The sequence below is a fragment of the Galdieria sulphuraria genome (genome assembly GCF_000341285.1).
Source record: "Galdieria sulphuraria unplaced genomic scaffold scaf_14, whole genome shotgun sequence".
In the NCBI taxonomy this organism is placed as follows: Eukaryota; Rhodophyta; class Bangiophyceae; order Galdieriales; family Galdieriaceae; genus Galdieria; species Galdieria sulphuraria.
Genome location: NW_005178461.1, coordinates 1 through 18,614, shown reverse-complemented (window position 1 = coordinate 18,614; position 18,614 = coordinate 1). Strand labels below are relative to the sequence as shown.

Sequence of the window (18,614 nt, the reverse complement as noted above, 5' to 3'; positions counted from 1 at the left end):
TCCTCGCCCAAAAATGATTTGGATTGAATGATGATGGATTGGAATCTTGAGTTGAAAGACTTTGACCGGATGGTAATTGAAGCTTCTTCAGAAATATGGAATATACTTCTGGAACTTCCAGAGGAAGACAGCTCCAGTAGAAAGGAAAGTGAGAGTAGTCCGGAAAGTTATTGTCAAAGTATGTATATATCGTTCTGCGTCTGAAACGCTGTTGAAAACTTTGCTTCTGTAGCACCGGTTTCCAATACAGAACGCGTTCCTCTCAACTGTGAAGTATTGAGCACAATAGAAGGGAGTGGAATCTGTAGTTTATACAATTTCTCGTCAAGTCAAATGGAAACTGAACAACTTTTACCGGAGTCTTGGTTTGGTTTGAATGTGTCTCTTAGCAAGGACCGAGTTGGAGTATTCCAATCTTATTGCCGTATTGGTGTCTTTAATGAAAAGTTGCAACTTCAGCAGGAAATTCTATGTTCTTTGAATTCTACTCTGGAGGAACTTTACATGGAAATATTTTGCCGCAACTCGACTATTGCCACGAAACTTCTGCAGGTATTGATATCCCTTCCTCTAAGAAAGACTTATATATTCGAAGGACTTTTCGAGGAATTTTTTATTCTGCTTTGAAAATTTTTTCTACACCAAATTAGAAACTTGGGGAAGTAACGAGTACGTGCGAAATTTTGAAGACTTTATTAAACGTGAAGACTTGGAAAGGCACTTTGGAAAGGAGTTCTTGAGAGGTTTGTTTCTCTGCGGTTTTGTAAATTTACTAACAAATGTGATAGAAATGGTAGTCAAAGATGCTCAAGGCGTACAGTTAGGAAATCTGTCTATCCGGTTTGGTGTTCCATATGCTCTTTTGCATCTGGTATGGCTCTTTATAAAGAATATCAGATATTTTCCTAATATCTTCTAGGGAGATTGTGAACATAAACTAATATTTCAGGATCTATTTGCAGATATTTGTGAAGAGTCGCAGAAAGTTTGTAAAACAGTATTTCTGAAGCCACCAAAACCTCGTATGTGTGGAGCTTGTCGCGTCAAGAGCTCAGTTGTTGTTTGCCACAATCATCAACTTGCGGACGCCAGCCCCTATTTCTTATGTTGTGGTAGGTACTGCTTGACAATGTTTGTCTCTTCATTGACTTTGAAGAAAGACTGCTATGAAAGAGTAAAGTGTGATGCGGAAACTTCAAGTACTTATCAGCTGCATTCAGAGCATCCTTCTTTTTTCGAGTAAGTTTGAGGGCTTGATATGTTGCGTTTAGTTGCATTTATATCTTGGAAATTTAAGGAACTAACTATTCAAGTGATATGAGAAGCTTGACTTCTACTGTTTATTTTTCGTTGAATCGATAAAGTGGCTATTACAAAGCGCAGCATACTTACTATTTAGGCAGATATTCGTTATGTACCATGGTGTGTAAATTTTCCGTATCTTTTTGGAGTTTAGATATGAATTTGCTATTCAAATAGCTATAGCTGCAACAACTTTTCAAGATCAGTCCTCAATTGCTTCAGTCTCCCTAGATAAGTTATTCAACGGCTTAATCTTGCTGCAAAGGAGCGACTGTGCTTGAATATGACTAGAAGGTGATAGCCCAATGTTGGGTTATTTACGAGCTTCATAACTTTTAGGAATATATTTAAAAGTATTGGATATGTCTTGGCTTTAAAGTTTTGATTGCCTGCTTTCTTATTTACAAGAGTAGATGGAATAGAATACGTAACATTGTGCACTGTTTCGAACCAAAAATAACATTTTTATTTATCAGAGATATTCAGTCTCCTCTTCATTCAAATATTTATATAATATATATATATTATGTATATTGTAGAATGACTTGATGAAGTTTCCCAAGGAGAAGCCGCTCTATTTGTGATTGAGAAAGCCAAGTGGGTTGACAATGGTGAAGGATTGTTCCTATTCGATACTTCTTCCGACGTACAATGAAAGGGAAAATCTTCCATATATTCTCTATTTTATTGAAGAAGTCTTTGAATCAATGGTATAGTTGTATTCACGTACGGATTGAGTAAAGTTTTAAGTTGAATAGGGAGAACGTTATGAAGTTATCGTCGTTGATGACAACAGCCCCGATGGAACTTTGGAAGTAAGCATGAGAGCGAGTATTTTGTTATTTGTCATTGATAAGCATTAATAAGGTTGCAAAGAAACTTCAGCAAGTCTTCGGTAGCGATAAAGTTGTTTTGGCGCCACGCGCAGGAAAACTTGGATTGGGATCTGCTTATTCTCACGGTCTGCAATTCGCGAAGGGAAACTTCATTATTATTATGGATGCCGACCTATCTCATCATCCTAAATATATCGCGGATTTCGTACGCAAGCAACGAGAGGGTAGCTTTGACGTTGTGACAGGAACAAGATATCGCGGTGAAGGCGGAGTCTTCGGTTGGAACTGGCGACGGAAGCTAACAAGTGTGGGAGCAAATCTTCTCGCGCAAGTAAGATTGAAGTCTAGGTTATATACATTTGCTTACTTTAACTTAAAATGATTCAGTTGCTGTTGAATCCTGGTGTGTCAGATTTAACTGGAAGCTTTCGATTATACCGAAGACAAGCTTTCGAACAACTTATACATCGAACCAGATCGAAGGGCTATGTCTTTCAGATGGAAATCATTGTACTCGCAAAGAAGTTGGGGTTGAGAGTTGGCGAGGTTCCTATAGTGTTTATTGATCGACTATATGGGGAGTCAAAACTGGGTGGAAGAGAAGTCATACAATATTTAAGTGGTCTTCTTTGTCTCATGTTTCAAAAATGAGTTTCAAGTTTAGTTTTCTTTTCGCAAAGATCTGAACTGCTGTTTCCACGAAAGTACGAGATTGAAGTAAGTTGTCAGACTTGTCTTAGATTAACTCAAGGTCAAGCAAACACATAGTTCCGGAACACTTTCTGAATCACCGTAAGAATATATTTGGGAAACAGAAAATTTTTGAATTCATTCTGTTCTCAACGTTTCCGATATCTACTGCTAGTTCCTTGTACAGAGTTGTATATATCTGCAACTTATGTACCGAGAACACTGACTATTTAGTGAGAATAGTTTGCAGTGATCAACAAAGCTCTGTATTATAAAGAGTCGCGGTATCTTTCGTCAGAATTTGTCTTCGTTTTGACATTATTTTAGCTTATCTTAGCAAAGATCTATTGTCATCATAAGTATTGTGACAGTTTTCTTTGCTCACGGTTTAGATTGCTTCAATGCCATTTCTTTTCTTTCGTTTCAATACTCTCGTTAAAGTTTCTGCAACCGTTTTCCATTACTAAGGTTCTCGTAAATTGTATGGTTCAAATAGTACAAACATTGGCTGAGTGAAGCATCTCGAAGAAGAACCTTAGGAAAGATTCTTTACTTGGATGGTTATAATCATTTCATCTTCGAGAAAATAGAACATGTAATACTTCGTTTGGTCGCTCATTACAACCTTGCACTAGAATGAAAAGGAGGCTTGTTTGTTTCTCTAAATTGAACGGACGAAACAGAATCAAGTAGGAGAGTATCCTTGTCTTATGAGCCATTCTATAATTCATCAAGTGCCTTGATGACCATTTATTTGTACAATGCCTTTAGACGAAAGCCATGAGTTGCTAACGTTTTTTTAATTTGATGAGAGATTCGAGTCCAAAATAAAAATCTCAAAACCTTTATCCGAAATGCAATGTTATAATGCATTTAACTCTCAAAACAATGGTTACTCAAGATGTCAGCTTTGTGGCTGCTTTTAGAAAAGATCCTTCAAGAAACATCAGCAGATTTTTTCTATATACTTGAAGGATTCAAGATATAACAATTCAACTAGTCAATCGTTGTGTTAAATAGCTACTAAATTGTCGACTGTATGTGAGTTTTGTTCGAAAATTTCTTCGGCACACAAACGATGTACATTAACGACTTAGTGGACGCTTGATAAGGATAAATTTTCATAAGGAAACCTAGGAGAGCTTGATATGAGTCTCCATTCTCTTCAATTCTCTCACAAGACAGGGTTAAACTTATTTGCAGTTAGATTTCAATGAGGATATAGCTTCGTGGATAACGTTCATTAATTCATCAGTATTTGCATTAAAATCGATCAACTCCGAATGCGTTTCAGTTTGTTTCTGATAATGTAATGGTGTACAAGAAATAATCTTCATCTGAACCCCTACCTTTGGAGCATGCCAAAAAGCCCATTGGAAGCTTCCAGCAGTCCGCTTGCATCTATTTTCAATCTCTATGAAGAAGCGGCCTCTTTGCATGAACATGGAATTGACATTCGCTGCTCCATGTGGAGCAATGAAAATATCTGTCTCGTAAAAGAGACGCACTTGTTCTATAAAAGATGCAGGCATTTTCTCAACGTACTGAATTTCAATGCAGCTGATCTTTTCAAGTCTTTCCAAAGTTTCATTGCAGTTTCTCCAAATACGTCTATTGGTATCCATTCTTGCATAGACAGTTACTCGTAATTTGTCGGCTTTTTCTTCTTTCACCGTTATGTTGTTGGAAAGTAAAGCAAGAGAAGCCCTTTGAAAAAAAAATACTGCCTTGGCTTTCATAGACTCAGGAGCTTGTAGAAGAATTTCACTTGTCTTCTTAGATGTCAGGTTCACAGGATAAATAGAAAACGGAGCAGTCCAATATGTTTCCCAGGCACCACCGTCTATAACTACTGCATAAGGAAAGCAGTGTAAACGTGAATCTGCAAATAAGATATTATTTTTTCCGACAGAATATATAGCTGCTAGCAGTATTGCCCAAGTTTGCCAATTGTTATCCTTTGAGCCGAGTTCCTTCTTCAAATCCTTTGAATATAAATGCGGAAGGCCAATAAAAATATTTTCTCCCAAATATTCTAAACAATTAGCAAGAAAAAAATGGAATCCATAAATATCACCATGGTATGCGTGATTTACGTTCCCATCGGGTGTGATATTGTAAATAACTATTGGCCTCTCAATAACAATGCCCTCCAAACCTTGGTGTTTTCCAACGCAAACTGGAGAAGGAAAGATGCCTGGATTTCCACTTCTTGAATGAGGCCCAAAGAAACAGAAGTGTTTGGCTAGTGACTCATTCAAATAGCCTTGTAAGTAGAACAACTCTTTCAACTTTTCCCTGGACTTGGTTTGAATGAATCCTACACGGGAACAAGAATAAAGAATACTAACAAAAAATATCAGAACTGAGGAAACAAAAAGAATAGAATGACGATAAGCAGTTCTCCGTTTATGTCGATTTCTCATTGCTCGAATTTTCCCGCCAAAGCGATTGTATGAAATTGGGAATCGGTCACATCCTTATCATACAAAGCTTCGAACAGCTTTATTCTACACATCCTATAAATGACCTAAAAAGCAATAGATCCCAAGTAGATCAGCATGTCTATACATATCTCATAAATTTTCATAAATGTAAAGGAGAAAGTTGTTCTTACAGGGATCTTGTCATCCAGCTTTTGCTGTTGAAATGGACCCGTGGAATTGCAACAAACCATGCTTCCTCTTACAAAATAGTTCTCCGTATCACAAAATGGAAGCATTAGATGTAGTTAGTTGAGAAATTAAGTCGGATTTAGAATGAAGAGTTAGATTGAAAACACGTCTTGTAGTAATTGGAGTCCCATATCAATTTGCAATGAGCATAAACAGACATTATTGCACTCGTAGCCAATCTTTTCATTTGAACTTCCATTGGCATGGATACATAAATTTGTTTGATGACACATTCATGCAAAGTGTTCAAACATTAAGCAACAGTCTGGAACCTTCTTTTTGGAATGCCTGCTTCTTTATTTTATCTAGCAACTTAACTGCTGTCTAAAAGATTATTTATGCCTTGGGCTCTGTGTTTTGTTTTCTAGTCGATTACCTCTCATATGTAGAGGTCGACAAAGTTAGGTGGAACCGTTATCCAGCTTGATGAATGAACAACTCAATCGCTATACTTTTATATTATTACTTGAAAGTACTGAACAAAAGAACCTCCTTCAAACGTATTTGGGAAACAACCAATCCTTATGGCGCTACTATTTGTGCAGACTGAAGTTGATATTCTAAAGAATTTCTGCGGAAATTTCCAAAGTGCGTGTTGACGATGTCGGTTGCCGACGATGCCGCCCTTCATCGTTCTCTTTTAAGCTCTATGCACGACTATCTACAAAGAAAAGGGTTTGAGAAAACTGCCAAATCTTTTGAAAAGGAACTGAAAGCAGCTGGATGGTCTTTGGAAACTTCGAACTGCCTTCTGGAAAACCTATGGACATTAAACCAAGGTGTTGAAAAGGAAAAATCAGTGTCTGAGAGTAGGAAAGGTACGAGCAAGTCGGCTCAGCGAGAATTTGAAGTAGACTTTTATAGGTCTAGTGGAGGATGATAGAAGAGCTTCGAATATCGAGAAATCTTCAAGTCGTGGCAAGGAGCAAACAGTCAAAACGTCTTCACGTAGCTCTGGCAATAGTCCTGGTGAGAAATACGTTGACACTAAAGAAACGGGTTCGTTAACTCCTTCCAAATCAAAGTTGGCTGTCGAAGAAGAGACCAGTAGCACGTCCAGTGGAACTTCGGCCTCAACTTCTTCGACAGAAACAGATTCATCTCGGAGTTCTAGTCCAAAAAATTCATCTCCCTCGAACCGTTCAGAAAGCTCAAGTTCGGAAAGCTCGCAATCCGGATCTTCGTTTCGGTCCAGTTCTTCAAACCCAACGCAAGAGTCATCTTCCAGTTCTTCCTCAGGCAGCTCCAGCTCTTCTGAAGAGAGCGACTCCAGTCATTATTCGTCATCTTCGTCTTCCTCCTCAAAGGAAGATAAAGAATCAGCCACGTCAAAAGACTCAAATGAATCTTCAGAAAGCGAAAGCTCCGTATCGACAGGTTCTGAAGATTCCAAAAGTAGTGTTTCGTCTAGTTCAGAGAGTTCATCGACTTCAAGCAATTCAGATTCTTCAGACACGCAAAGCTCGTCCTATCACATCAGCAACTCATCTGATTCTTCTTCTACAGACGTCACGTCGTCTTCCAGCTCAAATAGTGCACAAGACGTCAAAGACAGAAAACTTGCTTCCAAAGCAAAAGGTGAGCAACCTTCTCTTGAAAACTTCAACCTAAGTTTTAAACTGGTTTACCAGAAAAAGAGGGAATAAGCTCCTCCAAACGTTTACGTGATGACACTCAGGAACTCAGGGAAAGGTTGGATTTTCCACATGACTCATCTGGAAATAACGTCGATCATGCAACTAAAGTTCCTTCAGAGAAAAAGTTTCGTACAAACGCGGTAAGACGAGAAATATCTATTGACATGTTGCAGATTTTGAATTGAACTCAAGAATGGTAGAGAAGACGCCTTGACTTCCATAACATGTCAGGACAGTAGTAGACAAGGTAAGTGGTTGTCCATTTATTTCCAACTTCATTCATGTGGACGTTTTTCAGCACCTGAGAGAGTTAAAGTGACTTTACAAGCAGCCAACAGCGAGAAACCCAACAGCGAGAAACCTGATCTGAACGAAGGTCCATCAGAAATCGATGATGAAAACAGTTCTACACTGCGTCGTTTTCAACGAGTACAGCCAGATTCTGTTAAGTTTATTGATGATAAATTGAGAGACAATTCATACGATGCGAAAGGTGGTGAAATGTACGGCCTTAGAGCATGGGAGGAGCTTAAAAAAGTAAGAGGCAAAGATTTTCGCAAGGCTAAAACGAAGAAGAAAAAAGCGACTTATTTTGGTGGAGGCATTATAAGCAAAGATAGTCACTCTTTTCGATTTACCTATAGTGATGATTCGAGTTGAACAGAATACAGGAATTTTCTCCAAGTGGAGTTTTTTGGTTTCAAATAGGTGTAGTTGGATAAGAAGATAATAATATATACGTATTATAAGGACATTGAAGGCTGATAAAATTTAACTTCAAATAATTTCATTTGTATATCGTATTATGGATAGCTGCAAGGTACATAATCTATTAGTCATATGACTTCAATACCTGCAGCTTTGTAGCCTTCAAAAACTCATCAAAACTCGAATCGTAACAACAGTGTCGCCGAAACCTTCATTACCAAAATCAAATACATTTCGTTTGTCTACGTGACTTCAAACCTAATTGACAGGCAACTTTCCGATGACCGCCTCGTGCTCGTATTTGATACAATATGTCAAAACGACCCAATGATACTAATTCGTTTGCTGATGGAAGAACGATTGTATCCTTTTGAAATTCCTTGAGAGCATTCAATAGCTTTTCACTAGACCACAACCTTTGTGGCTTTCTCGCGGAATGGTCTCCTGGTGGTCGACCAGCCTTCACCAAAACTTGGAGCCCAATCCTTTGTGCTACAACAGAAACTCCCCCATAGAGTGAAACTGCACGGCGCAAGTCACTTCTACCCATCTGATTGAGTTCCTTCATTGTAGGGAATCGGTAACCTAGAGAAGCACCAATTTGAAGCAACTCGCAAGCAACCTCGTCGAAGTCTTTCTCTCCAACGTTGAAATTGATGAGAGATGCTACCCTTGCGAGCCCTCCTAGTTCTTGTATTTCTTTCAACACAGTTGACAGTCTCATCCTTTCTAAAGCTTTCAGTGAAGGTATCCTGTTGAACACACCATATTTTCGAAAGGAAATAATTGACAAAGCTTCACGGAGGCACTTTAGTCTCTCGAATAAGTCATGTTTCTCTTTATCAAAACAATACTCTTGACTCTCTCGTCGAAAAGTAGGCTCCGTCCACTTTAGTCTTTTCGCTCTTACACCCATTACGTCAGCTAGTACTTTGCGTCCTCCAAAGTCCGCTATGGCTTTTATGAGACTTGATTTCTTTCTTTGGCGTAATTCCGCCGTAGAGGGAATGGAGTCGTATCTTTCTATCAACCTTCCAAGCTCATTAGCAAGATTTCTAAAAGGCAGACAAAATATTGACAATCATAAAACGTCTCGAGATCCAAACTTACTCAATGCTGGACCAGTAACCTTTTGGCTTTCTGTCCCATACCACTCTAAGAGCGTTTTCAAAAGCCTGTTCCAAACTGGACAAGTCCTCTGCTCTTTCACTCTGAGAGCATTTCATACTCCTGCTTGTGCTTAGTTTTGATTTCAGTGTGCAAATGCGAAAGTAAAAGGGCCTTTGCTTCACGTAAATACGCTTGTAGAGGTATGTCTTTTGGGGTTCAAGCGGTGGCCTTGTGATCCGTGCGAGATTCTCGCATAGAAAAACATTATTCTGAAACGATATCCCTCGTTTGGAAGCCACTTCTTCTTCGTTACCCTTTTCAACAAATGCAAAAGATGCACTTGTCTTCTGTGGATCACCAGCGACTACCATATCACTGGAGCCACACGATAAGCTTGGTTTCCCTATCATTCACCAAACGGAAGCATCGCCCGACACAAAATTTGAAGCAAAGTTGTGGCGCGCTTCGAATTATGCGATTGCAAGAGTATGAAGCTCTTTGCTCACAGTTACACAGTAGAAAAGACGTATATTTATTGTCAGGTATCAGTTCAAGTTTGCGTGAGAATGAAAGTACGAGCTATAATTATGAGACACTTTACGCTATATATTCCCAACGTTATCAAACAGAAGTTGCAGCCGTTGCACGGGAGGCGTTGAAAGAACTCTGTTTGCTTTCCACTCTATATGATTCTGGTCAGCATCTGTTAGATATATCAGTATGTCTCTTGTTTTGAATAGTAGGCTTCAAAAACTGATTTGTTGTAGGAACGGCTTAACGTTGCACCTTGTATCACTGTTCGACGTTTGTTAGAGTATAAGGTATTCTTTCTTTTCAACCTTTGATGATTTCGTATGCTTTTGAAGAGCTTTGGAAAGAAACAAATCTCTCGAGTCCTCAGGAACCCCTATGAAATTAAGGATGACCGATTGAGACAGGAAGTTATCGCTTGTATTGAACAGGTAGAGACTGACTATCCATCATAATTTGAATCGTTTGATTTTGTTGCGTAGGATGAACATTATGGTCCCTTTGCAGACCGAATGAGGCAAGTTCAAGGACTAGATTATGAATACATTTTATATGTGGGTACAAAAGAAGCATAGAACACAAGGATATTTACGTATTAAAATTATGAATTATAGCAACATTTGGAAATAATGGGGATTCCTTTTGATACAGAAACTTCCTTACGCTGCAAAGGGCTTTTCAAGACCCCTGATGCTCTGCTACATGTTCCTGTGAAAGTTGGTACGAATGTCATTTCTTGGATAGACAGGTATCTTGTTCCAAAATTAATATATTATGCTCATAATTCCCCAGCAAAGCTAAGTTTGGAGACGAATATTACCTTCGTCGAGATTATAATGACTCAATTTCATCATACGTAGGAAGGTAAGCAGATTTTTGAAACTTACCGAATAAGCCAATTTTTTAAATAAGGTATGGGTCGGGAATGGTAATATACTGGTTTGGGTTTTTAGAAGATATCGATGTGCCAATGTTGCATGATCAGGGTGTGGTTCTTTCAAGTAGCTTTCCCAAGAATATCGAACTTGTCTAGAAACATTCGTTAAGATTCTTTTTGTTGTAAAGTTTCTCTAAAGAAAAGATTTACTCATTCAACCAGTTTCTTTGACAGTATTTAAAGTCTCCCGTATTTTACTAAACTTAAGACAGCTCCTTTTGTCCATATTCGGACTAAACTATAAAATACCAGAATAGTAACGTTCCTCGTCATAATAGTTCGCGATTACTGATTTACCACCAAACCTTCGTCCTGTCAAAGCTGCAAAGGCCTTTTCAGCATCAGAAACCGTTTTGAAGGATACGAAGACTTTCCCAAGACCAGGTGGATTGGCTTCATCAGTCTAAAACAAGTATTCGTGTTAACACGACAACTCATCGTACATCTCGTTGAAACTTACTTTTGAGGGTCTCGGTATCTTTACTTCTGTCACTTCACCATACTTTGAGCTTTCCTCCCGGACATCTTCAATGATGTCTTCGTATTCTTCGTCGTCCACGAGCTCCTCCGGCTCCACCATATTTCGAAGTTCTAGTATTCTTGTAGGGTAGCGAACTGTGGGTGAAAACGACTGTCCAAGTTCAACACTGCCGCTAGAAACCTGAAGAGAAGGTCATAATAAACAATATGTTCATATGCATTAGTTTTACCTGCGAAGCTCTTCGAACAGTGAGAGTTTTATCACCCATTGTCATTCCATTGAGACCTTTGATTGCTGCCTCGACAATACTTGGATCTTTGTATTGGAAAAATGCATAACCCTTGCTAAGGCCTGTGTTAGGATCTTTGACAAGATTAAAGGCATTCAAAGGACCTGGACTTTGTTAAAATCCTCAAGTTGTACAAAACAATAGTGTTTCTTACCATAACTCGATAAAATTTCTTTGATTTGATCTTCTGTCAGATGATAAGGTAGTCCACCAATGAAAACCTTGTCCGGACCGTCTGGCACTTGAGTAGATACAACTCCTAATGCAGAGGGATCAAAACCAATCTGAAATTTTTCAATATATCCAAGAAAACAAGTTAAGAGTTGACACACCGGGGGGTATACAGGTGCATGTATATTTGGATTGTAGTCGTTTGGTCGCCTCATACGCAGACTCATTCCTCGAAACAAAACTCCGTCCATCTGAATTGCAGCCGCAGCTTCAGCAGCGGAGTTGAGTTCAATAAATGCAAACCTTTTGTCCAGGTTCAAATAGACAGATTGAACAGGATCTCCAGGCACGTCCACTCCCTTTGCTAAGTACAAAGCAGAGTTAAAAAAATCCGCCACTTCGGACTCTGTAACGTCGGAGGGCAAGTTGCCAACATATAGTCGTCGAGCATGTTTTGTTGCCTGCTGGGTATTTGGCTGCGTTGTTGGAGCCACCGGAATCATATATTGAGACAAAGCGCTAAAATCAAGACCACCGACCGAGTAAGCAGATCGATTTACATTGGGGTCTAAGAAGAATTTAAATTTCCATCTCTTAGGTGTGACCGTTCCTCATACCTCTCTCACTTTGCTCCCAGGGGAGCTTACGAACGTCCCACTGTGAACTTCGCCTGTGTCGCTTACGTTCTCTATCATCCTTTAACATATTTTCACCGTGAGAATGTTTTTCATGTCTTCTGTTCTCCACTAAGCTTTGAGTCTCTGTATCTACTCCTTCCGTGGCGATATGTTCACATTTCTCCAGGCTGCGAGCAAGTCTCTCAAGGCCACCTTCTCCTTGAGCTCCATCTCTAGGAAAAACGTAAAGGCAACTTTGAAACAAATATACACAACTTACGTCTCTACTTGACTGTTTTCAAACGCCATTTTTGCCTTCAAGTCGTCGTTGTTATCTCTATAGTTCCTTTTTGGAATGCGAAAAGACTCCGTTGGATTATTACTGCCCATACCGATAATTGCTGATACTGGCGATGATGTTTTGAGGCTACAAGCTTTACCAGAATAGAAAAAAGTTGCAATTGTGAAAGTACGGTATGAGAAGCTTCTTACATTATCATCGATGCTTGTGGATGAGTGGAGTAACTCAAATGTTCCCAGAGGTATCATCGAGTCTCTTCCAACTTTTGACACTTTCCAGATAATGGTACAGTTGTCATCTGAGAGACAACAGCTTACAGGACTTCAGACTTTATGCCTATTTACTAGCTTTCTTGGGGAAAACTTTCCATTTTCATAAATCTTTTTTAATCCTAAGCAATTTGATAACAAACTTGAAGTGATATGTATATATATTCTCCAAGATCACCCTCTTGCTTGCTTCCCCACATAGTATTTTTCAATACTTTCATTTGACAATCTCCTGTCTTTCTTATAACTGACTTGGTTTGTGTTTCAATTCAAAAGACTGCTACTACTTGCGCCATTTCTTAATATAGGACGAAAAATTCAGTTGCTGAGCGCAATTCATCTTGCAACTATATTATGAATAACCTAAAGCAATCTACTACAGCAGTAGTACTAAAGTTGTTCAAGAGTCTTTGACAAAGTCCTAAAAATAGTTCAATATAACGTTAGATTAAGAAGATCCATTTCCATTACAAAATATTGAATTTTGACAATTTCTCTGATAGCATTAGAATGATTATAGAAGAGCATATTAAGCTAATATTCCTAAATACTTTTTAGAAAGAGGTGAAACCATCTCTCGTAGTGTTTGAAATTCCATTACTTTTTGAATGTGGATTATCCTCAAAATTACAGGCATTTCTGACAGATATGAGGAATTAGGAAATCTCTCACACTATGGTGAGACGAATAATAACGACAAGAATGGTTCTAGTCATCAGGTACATTTCTAGCAAACTTAGTACGAATGACCATCAACATACGATGCCATGAAGGTGACTTGATCATGAACTGGTTTCAAAAACTTGCGAGTTTCTTCCAAGTTTATATGTCCACGTGTGGATACCGAAGTTTGATCAGTTGTGACCTTGTTTGGCTTGAAAATGGTTGCAAGACGTTTTGTATCCTGTAAAAGACGGTTAAGTGACTCCTCCTTATTCTACCCGAACGAAATGACAGTTCATCAAACCAACGTCGCAAGTGTTCCTTGGATTCCTCGAAAGATCTTGTTTGATACCCCCAAACAAACAGCAGTAAAAGTATCTCCAGTTAAACTTGTAGAAAGTTGACTTGAAACATACAACTGAGTTGAAGCGTATGGTGACTTGAGATACTTATCGTGGTATTCGATTTTTTCAATGGTCAGAAGATTCAAGGACTGTTTTGTATTTACAGGATAAGGATGGCGATGAAAACTTTCACTATATGTGTATATTTCTCTTTTATCGTTCTTTATTTATCTTGTAAGTTAATATGGGCAGTTGATATTAAGGAGGAAGGCTCTCCAAGTATAGACCTAACTCCTTTTAAGGTGGAGGGACTGATGTTTTCCCCCAAGAGACCTAATGAGCTTCTCATTGGAATGAATCAACGAAACTCGTCTTGTTTTGATGTTCATCGTATTTTTCTTGATTCACGAGAGAAATGTTTTGATACTGAAAATCCTGGAGATGTTGAATGATGAACGTTGGATGAAAGTACCATGACAGTATTGGGAGCTACTACTACCCATCCAGAAGATGGAAATGCCATTCTTCGTATTCGTGATAGTCTCGAGGTACCTTGGAGAGAGCTGAAATACTTTCCATATAGTGAGGAAGGAGATATTAGTGCAGACAATGAGCATGTATATCTTCGAAGCTTTTTAGAAGCAGAAAAGAAGCAATTAGTTTTAGCTAAGCGTTCCAATGGCGCAATTGTTCACACGCTGGCTTTTTCTCATCAAACCAACGTTGGTCGTGTTCTATTGCATCCTGATGATAAACGACTTCAAGTAAGCCTAAGCCTTGTTGATATTTTATAATAAGAGCCTTCTTTTATGAACCTTTGCATAGGCCGTTTGTTTTACATTTGCCCGAAAGGAATGGAATTTTTTTGATGAATCCATGAAAGAAGACTTTCTTTTTATAGAACAAAAGTTTGGTGACGTTGATTTGGACTTTACAAGTCGTGACCATGCAGACTCTATATGGGTTTTACCGGTAATTCGTGACAATAATTCTGTTCAATATATTATGTTTGATAGAAGATCAAGAACTACAGCACATTTATTCCATGAACGTCTCGAACTTGATGAATATATATTGAGTAAGATGGAGTCCATTATTGTAAGTGCAAGAGATGGACTGCAGTTGCAGTGTTATTGAACAAGACCTGTCTATGGAACTGCACCATTTCCTCTTGTTCTATTTGTACATGGTGGTCCTTGGGCAAGAGACTATTGGGGTTTCAATCCCATGTCACAATGGTTTAGCAATAGAGGATATGCTTGTCTTCAAGTCAACTATTGTGGTTCTGCAGGTTTCGTAAGTATATTTTATTTATATTATTAAAGACTGGTTTTATTTGGTTAGGGTAAAAGTTATTTGAACAATGGGCCATTGGCAACATGCAGAATGATTGAACGGAGAAAAGAGTCAATGCTGTACAAGTTTGGTAATGAAATATCGCGGATCAAATTCCAACGAGATTTTAGTTCCATTTGTTCAAGTTTAGTTTTCATATCCAAGCTTCTCTTTGAATATCTTTCGAGCTCTGAATTGTTTCTGTTGTAACAGTGCAACGGTTCCTCGCAGACCTTTAGCCCCACTTAGCCTTTAGTATCTTCTTTTATTGTCCAGCACGCCAAACCTTTGTTACCCATATAAGAACTCTCGTTACTGAAACTCTGGAATTCTTCTGGAATTCCATGGAAATTCTCTATGGAGGAGAGAGTCAAGGAAAAGGACTCCAAGCTTTCTTTGAGTTTTAGTATTTGACCCACTTGGCTGTCTCATAAGTCGGCGAACTTTTATAGAGTCTTATTTCAGTATTCTTTAACTTTCATAGCTGCTTTGCGGAAAGTCTCTTTCTGTAGTTGATGGTTAAGAATCAGCTCTTGGTCTAAGATTTTCAAGGTAATTTGTAGGAATCTAACTGAGTTATGAGTCGGGTCTTATGTTAATTGCTTTCGCTGCACTCTTCATACGTTAGTTTTTTTCTATTGAGAGAATCTCGTCAAAGAGACGAACTATAAAGCTATTTCCAGTTTTGGTAAAACCGATTCACATTTCCGGAATAGCACATCATTGCATATTTACCACAACCCCTTTATTAGTGTTAATGTGGGTTTTCCTAACAAAATTGCTCGTTTTCATATGAAAAGTGAATGCCACCAGTTGCCACGTAGCCACCGTCCATTAGACGACTTTACAACCCCCTTTAAAACCAAGCTCAGTTACAGGTTTTGAATTGTCGTCTTGCAGTCAATACATTGCGATTATTGGGAAAATGGATGCGTATGTTTACTATTCCAAATCAGTATTCTATTCCCAAAGCTAGGCAAGAGTTTGATGAATACAACAGAATGAAACCTAGTCCTTTGAGAGATCGATTGGTCGATGTAGTTGAATAGTTTGTCAAGTTTTCATTGATGTTGAGAGATCATTCTTCTTTTCTAGTAGATAGATATAGTGAAAGGAAAGAAAAGGGAGATTTTGGAAGACTGCTATCTCAAGAAAAAAAAAGAAAATTAGGTAAGAACAATGTTTTGATGAGTCGTACCAATGACAAGTCATAAAGAGTAGTGGTTTATCAATTTCGTGAGTTTGATCTCCAAAAGTGCTATGAGTATAATGAAAGGAAATTGAACGACCACTTTTCAGTTTGTAACTAAAGTTGGGGCATTTTTTGACACTTTGTAGAAATAGAATTTAGCCATTGAACTCTTCAAAGAGTTTTAAACTTTTATGATGTTCGTTTTTTCAAGGATTGCTTGGAGTTGCAAAAAGAAGTAGAAATTGCAAATGCTCTATGAGTAATAATATCCATTCCATGAAAGAGTGAAAAGTTCATTTTTAGCTTGCATGGAAATTGAATAGCTTTTTGACACGGCAAACATGAGCTCTCTTCTCTGAAACTGTTTATTGCACTTTGATTATGTTTTCCATTCATTTTGATTTAGCAATTTTGTTAACTGGTCTTGAACTTGGTCTAGGAATTCATCTCATCCCTTATTGAATGAAGCAATCAATCTATCAATGAAAATCATTCGAATCCTATGAAAGTAAGTTTCCAATCCAATACTATGTATATAGCTAGACCCATGAAGCAAAAGCTTGAAAAGCAAAAGAAATAAAAATGGTTTTTACAAGTTCTTTACAAATCTATACAGTCACGATGAGCCCGATTCCAATGCTAATATTTCNCGCTTTGGAAACCAGCGATACAAAAGCCCAAACTTNAAAGGAATAAAAAGGAACAAAACAAATGGAAAAATAAGTCCAGTATTGAACATGGTTGAACCACGATAGAAATTCACGGCAACGAAAAACAACAAGATTACTAAAAAGAGCTGAATCAAAGTATAAACATGAATATGAACGCGTTGCACACGGCGAATGATATGGCTTGGAGGGTATCTTTCCGGTTGTGTAAACAGAAGAATAAGGCGTTCTACTAAGCCATTNCTTTGAAAGGAAGCTACACCCATAAATAAAATAAATCCATATAGCACATCTATAGGAAGCTGATCGAGAGCAGGCTTTGCCAGAATGATCAGAAATGAAAACAAGTAGGCTACTAAGCCTACTATTCGAACCTCTCTGGCATGAATGACGCGATAAGTTGTTCTTCCCAATGATTCTCGTTCTTCNACATCNGCCAAAGCATAAACATGTAATAAAGAATGAGGTAGCCCTGCATACATCCACGGCATACCTAAAACTGACGCAATTATATTCAAAATGCCTACTATCACCATATTCCAACTNTAAGCTGTTCCTTTNCGAAGCCTNTTCTCTGGTCTTTCTACAATATACGTGCAAACGTTTTGATCNATAAAAACAACCAAGAACAAGAGAAATCCAGTTACACCTGCTAGAAATACATAACCAACTTCTAGATCNCCCACAGGAACTATCCAAGGTCTTCCTGTAGTAGTACTNTAACCAATAGGACCTCTTATATCCAGTCGTTCNACGACCACTGGATCGAAAGCATAGCTTATACCTGTGACTATAAGGACAGCAAGTGAGGGCCCAATATCTCCAAATACATTGCGAATGGAAGGTACCAATAGATAACTGCCTCGAAGAAAAAGAAAGAATAACGCCAAAATCAAAGTCAAAAAAGAGAGAAACAAAAATAATAATACTTGCGTATAACCATGATGTGTAATTCGAATCAATTCNGTAAACCAATACTGAATGAAAATGAAACCAATGAAGGTCTGAAAGATTTCGTCCGTGAACCTTCCCAAATAAGGAATAAGAGCAGCTGTATTNAGACAGCCTGATAAAATAAGAAAGATGCCCATCCATATTCCAGTCCATGCATAGAACGGAAGGAACTCGAATCCTAGCTTGTCTGACCATCGCATAAGTACTTGAATATAAACAACAGTAGGCCCAGTAATCATATTNACCATGAGAGGTTGACCACTNAATAGTGCAAACCCCAGACCGAGTACCCCTTGAGAAAAGAGACACTCTATCACACCGATCTGCCCATGAGTGGTTCTTTCCACAATATAGCCAAAGACAATGGCAGGAAGTGTTGCGGTAAAAATTAGAAATATACTGGCAAACAAGTATTTCTGTTGAGCACGTCTTTGGTTGATTTCGAAAACAAAGTCTGACAGGTAATGTGGCAAACGACGCTTTAGGTCNGCAATAACTAAGACAAAAGGATACAAGAACATAACAGAGGTCCAATATCCTAGAAGATGATAGCGACGATGAACAGAATTTGAACTTGCGTATATCTTTTCNTTCATTATGCCGATGGTTTGATTCAAAGTTGCATCNTTGCTCTCNTGATGCATTTGTTGATTNAGCGGTTTCACGGCATTCTCCTCCCTTTGTTCTTTNCGTGCTGATTGGCGTTCCACAAAACGATGGATAGCTATCCTTAAATCNTCNTCTGTAGGACAATTNAAACTTTCTTCNCGAAATTCTGCGTCTGCTAGTAGACTGGCAACAGATTTTGCAGTTTCTGGAGCAGAATAAACCATGCCAGTACCACTTCCGGTCAAAACCAAACCAACAAATTCGGTAAGAGAACCATTTAAAGAGCCTAAATTGA

At 38.4% G+C, this 18,614-nt stretch overlaps 9 protein-coding genes across 12 annotated transcripts; 5 read left to right on the top strand and 4 right to left on the bottom strand.

The window, feature by feature from the left end:
* Positions 1-4: 4 nt before the first annotated feature.
* Gasu_20340 (small nuclear RNA activating protein complex-50kD subunit (SNAP50) (ISS)) lies at positions 5-1,378 on the top strand. 2 transcript variants are annotated; one of them, XM_005707034.1, is made up of 6 exons: positions 5-178; positions 233-552; positions 596-743; positions 789-871; positions 920-1,239; positions 1,298-1,378. In XM_005707034.1, exons 1-6 carry the CDS (start codon positions 28-30, stop codon positions 1,302-1,304), a joined length of 1,029 nt encoding a protein of 342 aa, XP_005707091.1. In that variant the 5' UTR covers positions 5-27; the 3' UTR covers positions 1,305-1,378. The 2 variants fall into 2 exon arrangements, with proteins under 2 accessions (XP_005707091.1, XP_005707092.1); XM_005707035.1 differs by having other exon boundaries at positions 596-871; positions 920-1,112; positions 1,161-1,239.
* Positions 1,379-1,864: 486 nt separating this feature from the next.
* Gasu_20330 (dolichol-phosphate mannosyltransferase) lies at positions 1,865-3,129 on the top strand. Its single transcript, XM_005707033.1, has 6 exons — positions 1,865-2,012; positions 2,061-2,117; positions 2,170-2,469; positions 2,526-2,760; positions 2,803-2,855; positions 2,907-3,129. Exons 1-6 carry the CDS (start codon positions 1,911-1,913, stop codon positions 2,922-2,924), a joined length of 765 nt encoding a protein of 254 aa, XP_005707090.1. The 5' UTR covers positions 1,865-1,910; the 3' UTR covers positions 2,925-3,129.
* A 743-nt stretch (positions 3,130-3,872) lies between these two features.
* Positions 3,873-5,354, bottom strand: Gasu_20320 (uncharacterized protein). Its single transcript, XM_005707032.1, has one exon. The coding sequence runs from the start codon at positions 5,252-5,254 to the stop codon at positions 4,022-4,024; it is 1,233 nt and encodes a 410-aa protein (XP_005707089.1). The 5' UTR covers positions 5,255-5,354; the 3' UTR covers positions 3,873-4,021.
* A 680-nt stretch (positions 5,355-6,034) lies between these two features.
* Gasu_20310 (hypothetical protein) lies at positions 6,035-7,924 on the top strand. Of its 2 annotated transcripts, XM_005707031.1 has the most exons (5): positions 6,035-6,312; positions 6,368-7,081; positions 7,135-7,280; positions 7,333-7,387; positions 7,439-7,924. In XM_005707031.1, the coding sequence occupies exons 1-5, from the start codon at positions 6,105-6,107 to the stop codon at positions 7,798-7,800; spliced, it is 1,485 nt and encodes a 494-aa protein (XP_005707088.1). In that variant the 5' UTR covers positions 6,035-6,104; the 3' UTR covers positions 7,801-7,924. The 2 variants fall into 2 exon arrangements, with proteins under 2 accessions (XP_005707088.1, XP_005707087.1); XM_005707030.1 differs by having other exon boundaries at positions 7,333-7,924.
* Positions 7,925-8,043: 119 nt separating this feature from the next.
* Gasu_20300 (uncharacterized protein) lies at positions 8,044-9,104 on the bottom strand. Its single transcript, XM_005707029.1, has 2 exons — positions 8,959-9,104; positions 8,044-8,903 (listed from the first exon to the last, which is right to left on the bottom strand). Exons 1-2 carry the CDS (start codon positions 9,072-9,074, stop codon positions 8,072-8,074), a joined length of 948 nt encoding a protein of 315 aa, XP_005707086.1. The 5' UTR covers positions 9,075-9,104; the 3' UTR covers positions 8,044-8,071.
* A 60-nt stretch (positions 9,105-9,164) lies between these two features.
* Gasu_20290 (uncharacterized protein) lies at positions 9,165-10,549 on the top strand. Its single transcript, XM_005707028.1, has 7 exons — positions 9,165-9,676; positions 9,726-9,779; positions 9,825-9,920; positions 9,972-10,043; positions 10,104-10,237; positions 10,282-10,353; positions 10,402-10,549. The coding sequence occupies exons 1-7, from the start codon at positions 9,284-9,286 to the stop codon at positions 10,520-10,522; spliced, it is 942 nt and encodes a 313-aa protein (XP_005707085.1). The 5' UTR covers positions 9,165-9,283; the 3' UTR covers positions 10,523-10,549.
* A 7-nt stretch (positions 10,550-10,556) lies between these two features.
* On the bottom strand, positions 10,557-13,054 carry Gasu_20280 (U2 snRNP auxiliary factor large subunit, putative). Of its 2 annotated transcripts, XM_005707027.1 has the most exons (8): positions 12,603-13,054; positions 12,265-12,540; positions 11,985-12,217; positions 11,529-11,935; positions 11,351-11,480; positions 11,137-11,300; positions 10,887-11,087; positions 10,557-10,829 (listed from the first exon to the last, which is right to left on the bottom strand). In XM_005707027.1, the coding sequence occupies exons 2-8, from the start codon at positions 12,531-12,533 to the stop codon at positions 10,665-10,667; spliced, it is 1,569 nt and encodes a 522-aa protein (XP_005707084.1). In that variant the 5' UTR covers positions 12,534-12,540; positions 12,603-13,054; the 3' UTR covers positions 10,557-10,664. The 2 variants fall into 2 exon arrangements, with proteins under 2 accessions (XP_005707084.1, XP_005707083.1); XM_005707026.1 differs by having other exon boundaries at positions 11,351-11,935.
* An 850-nt stretch (positions 13,055-13,904) lies between these two features.
* On the top strand, positions 13,905-15,669 carry Gasu_20270 (acylamino-acid-releasing enzyme). The gene is made up of 4 exons (XM_005707025.1): positions 13,905-14,325; positions 14,387-14,649; positions 14,704-14,857; positions 14,906-15,669. The coding sequence occupies exons 1-4, from the start codon at positions 14,035-14,037 to the stop codon at positions 15,104-15,106; spliced, it is 909 nt and encodes a 302-aa protein (XP_005707082.1). The 5' UTR covers positions 13,905-14,034; the 3' UTR covers positions 15,107-15,669.
* Positions 15,670-16,261: 592 nt separating this feature from the next.
* On the bottom strand, positions 16,262-18,614 carry Gasu_20260 (anion exchanger, AE family; the record flags this gene model as incomplete). Its single annotated transcript, XM_005707024.2, has 1 exon — positions 16,262-18,614. A coding segment is annotated over one exon (1,910 nt), but the record flags the coding sequence as incomplete, so codon positions are not given.

What these genes read in the sequence shown, in the direction of transcription:
- Gasu_20340 (XM_005707034.1), top strand. Translation starts at nt 28, where the DNA reads ATGATGATGGATTGGAATCTTGAGTTGAAAGACTTTGACCGGATGGTA. An exon ending in TGGAAAGGAGTTCTTGAGAG is followed by an intron (nt 744 to 788) that starts GTTTGTTTCTCT and finishes CAAATGTGATAG; the next exon opens with AAATGGTAGTCAAAGATGCT. An exon ending in CATATGCTCTTTTGCATCTG is followed by an intron (nt 872 to 919) that starts GTATGGCTCTTT and finishes AATATCTTCTAG; the next exon opens with GGAGATTGTGAACATAAACT.
- Gasu_20330 (XM_005707033.1), top strand. Translation starts at nt 1,911, where the DNA reads ATGGTGAAGGATTGTTCCTATTCGATACTTCTTCCGACGTACAATGAA. An exon ending in GAGCAAATCTTCTCGCGCAA is followed by an intron (nt 2,470 to 2,525) that starts GTAAGATTGAAG and finishes AAAATGATTCAG; the next exon opens with TTGCTGTTGAATCCTGGTGT. An exon ending in AGTCATACAATATTTAAGTG is followed by an intron (nt 2,761 to 2,802) that starts GTCTTCTTTGTC and finishes TTTCAAGTTTAG; the next exon opens with TTTTCTTTTCGCAAAGATCT.
- Gasu_20320 (XM_005707032.1), bottom strand. Translation starts at nt 5,254, where the DNA reads ATGAGAAATCGACATAAACGGAGAACTGCTTATCGTCATTCTATTCTT.
- Gasu_20310 (XM_005707030.1), top strand. Translation starts at nt 6,105, where the DNA reads ATGTCGGTTGCCGACGATGCCGCCCTTCATCGTTCTCTTTTAAGCTCT. An exon ending in ACTTGCTTCCAAAGCAAAAG is followed by an intron (nt 7,082 to 7,134) that starts GTGAGCAACCTT and finishes CTGGTTTACCAG; the next exon opens with AAAAAGAGGGAATAAGCTCC. An exon ending in AAAAGTTTCGTACAAACGCG is followed by an intron (nt 7,281 to 7,332) that starts GTAAGACGAGAA and finishes ATTGAACTCAAG; the next exon opens with AATGGTAGAGAAGACGCCTT.
- Gasu_20300 (XM_005707029.1), bottom strand. Translation starts at nt 9,074, where the DNA reads ATGAAATGCTCTCAGAGTGAAAGAGCAGAGGACTTGTCCAGTTTGGAA. An exon ending in GGTTACTGGTCCAGCATTGA is followed by an intron (nt 8,904 to 8,958) that starts GTAAGTTTGGAT and finishes TCTGCCTTTTAG; the next exon opens with AAATCTTGCTAATGAGCTTG.
- Gasu_20290 (XM_005707028.1), top strand. Translation starts at nt 9,284, where the DNA reads ATGCAAAAGATGCACTTGTCTTCTGTGGATCACCAGCGACTACCATAT. An exon ending in AGCATCTGTTAGATATATCA is followed by an intron (nt 9,677 to 9,725) that starts GTATGTCTCTTG and finishes GATTTGTTGTAG; the next exon opens with GAACGGCTTAACGTTGCACC. An exon ending in ATTATGAATACATTTTATAT is followed by an intron (nt 10,044 to 10,103) that starts GTGGGTACAAAA and finishes TATGAATTATAG; the next exon opens with CAACATTTGGAAATAATGGG.
- Gasu_20280 (XM_005707026.1), bottom strand. Translation starts at nt 12,533, where the DNA reads ATGATACCTCTGGGAACATTTGAGTTACTCCACTCATCCACAAGCATC. An exon ending in CTGGGAGCAAAGTGAGAGAG is followed by an intron (nt 11,936 to 11,984) that starts GTATGAGGAACG and finishes AATTCTTCTTAG; the next exon opens with ACCCCAATGTAAATCGATCT. An exon ending in CTGTTCGAAGAGCTTCGCAG is followed by an intron (nt 11,088 to 11,136) that starts GTAAAACTAATG and finishes CCTTCTCTTCAG; the next exon opens with GTTTCTAGCGGCAGTGTTGA.
- Gasu_20270 (XM_005707025.1), top strand. Translation starts at nt 14,035, where the DNA reads ATGACAGTATTGGGAGCTACTACTACCCATCCAGAAGATGGAAATGCC. An exon ending in CTGATGATAAACGACTTCAA is followed by an intron (nt 14,326 to 14,386) that starts GTAAGCCTAAGC and finishes ACCTTTGCATAG; the next exon opens with GCCGTTTGTTTTACATTTGC. An exon ending in ATTGTGGTTCTGCAGGTTTC is followed by an intron (nt 14,858 to 14,905) that starts GTAAGTATATTT and finishes TTATTTGGTTAG; the next exon opens with GGTAAAAGTTATTTGAACAA.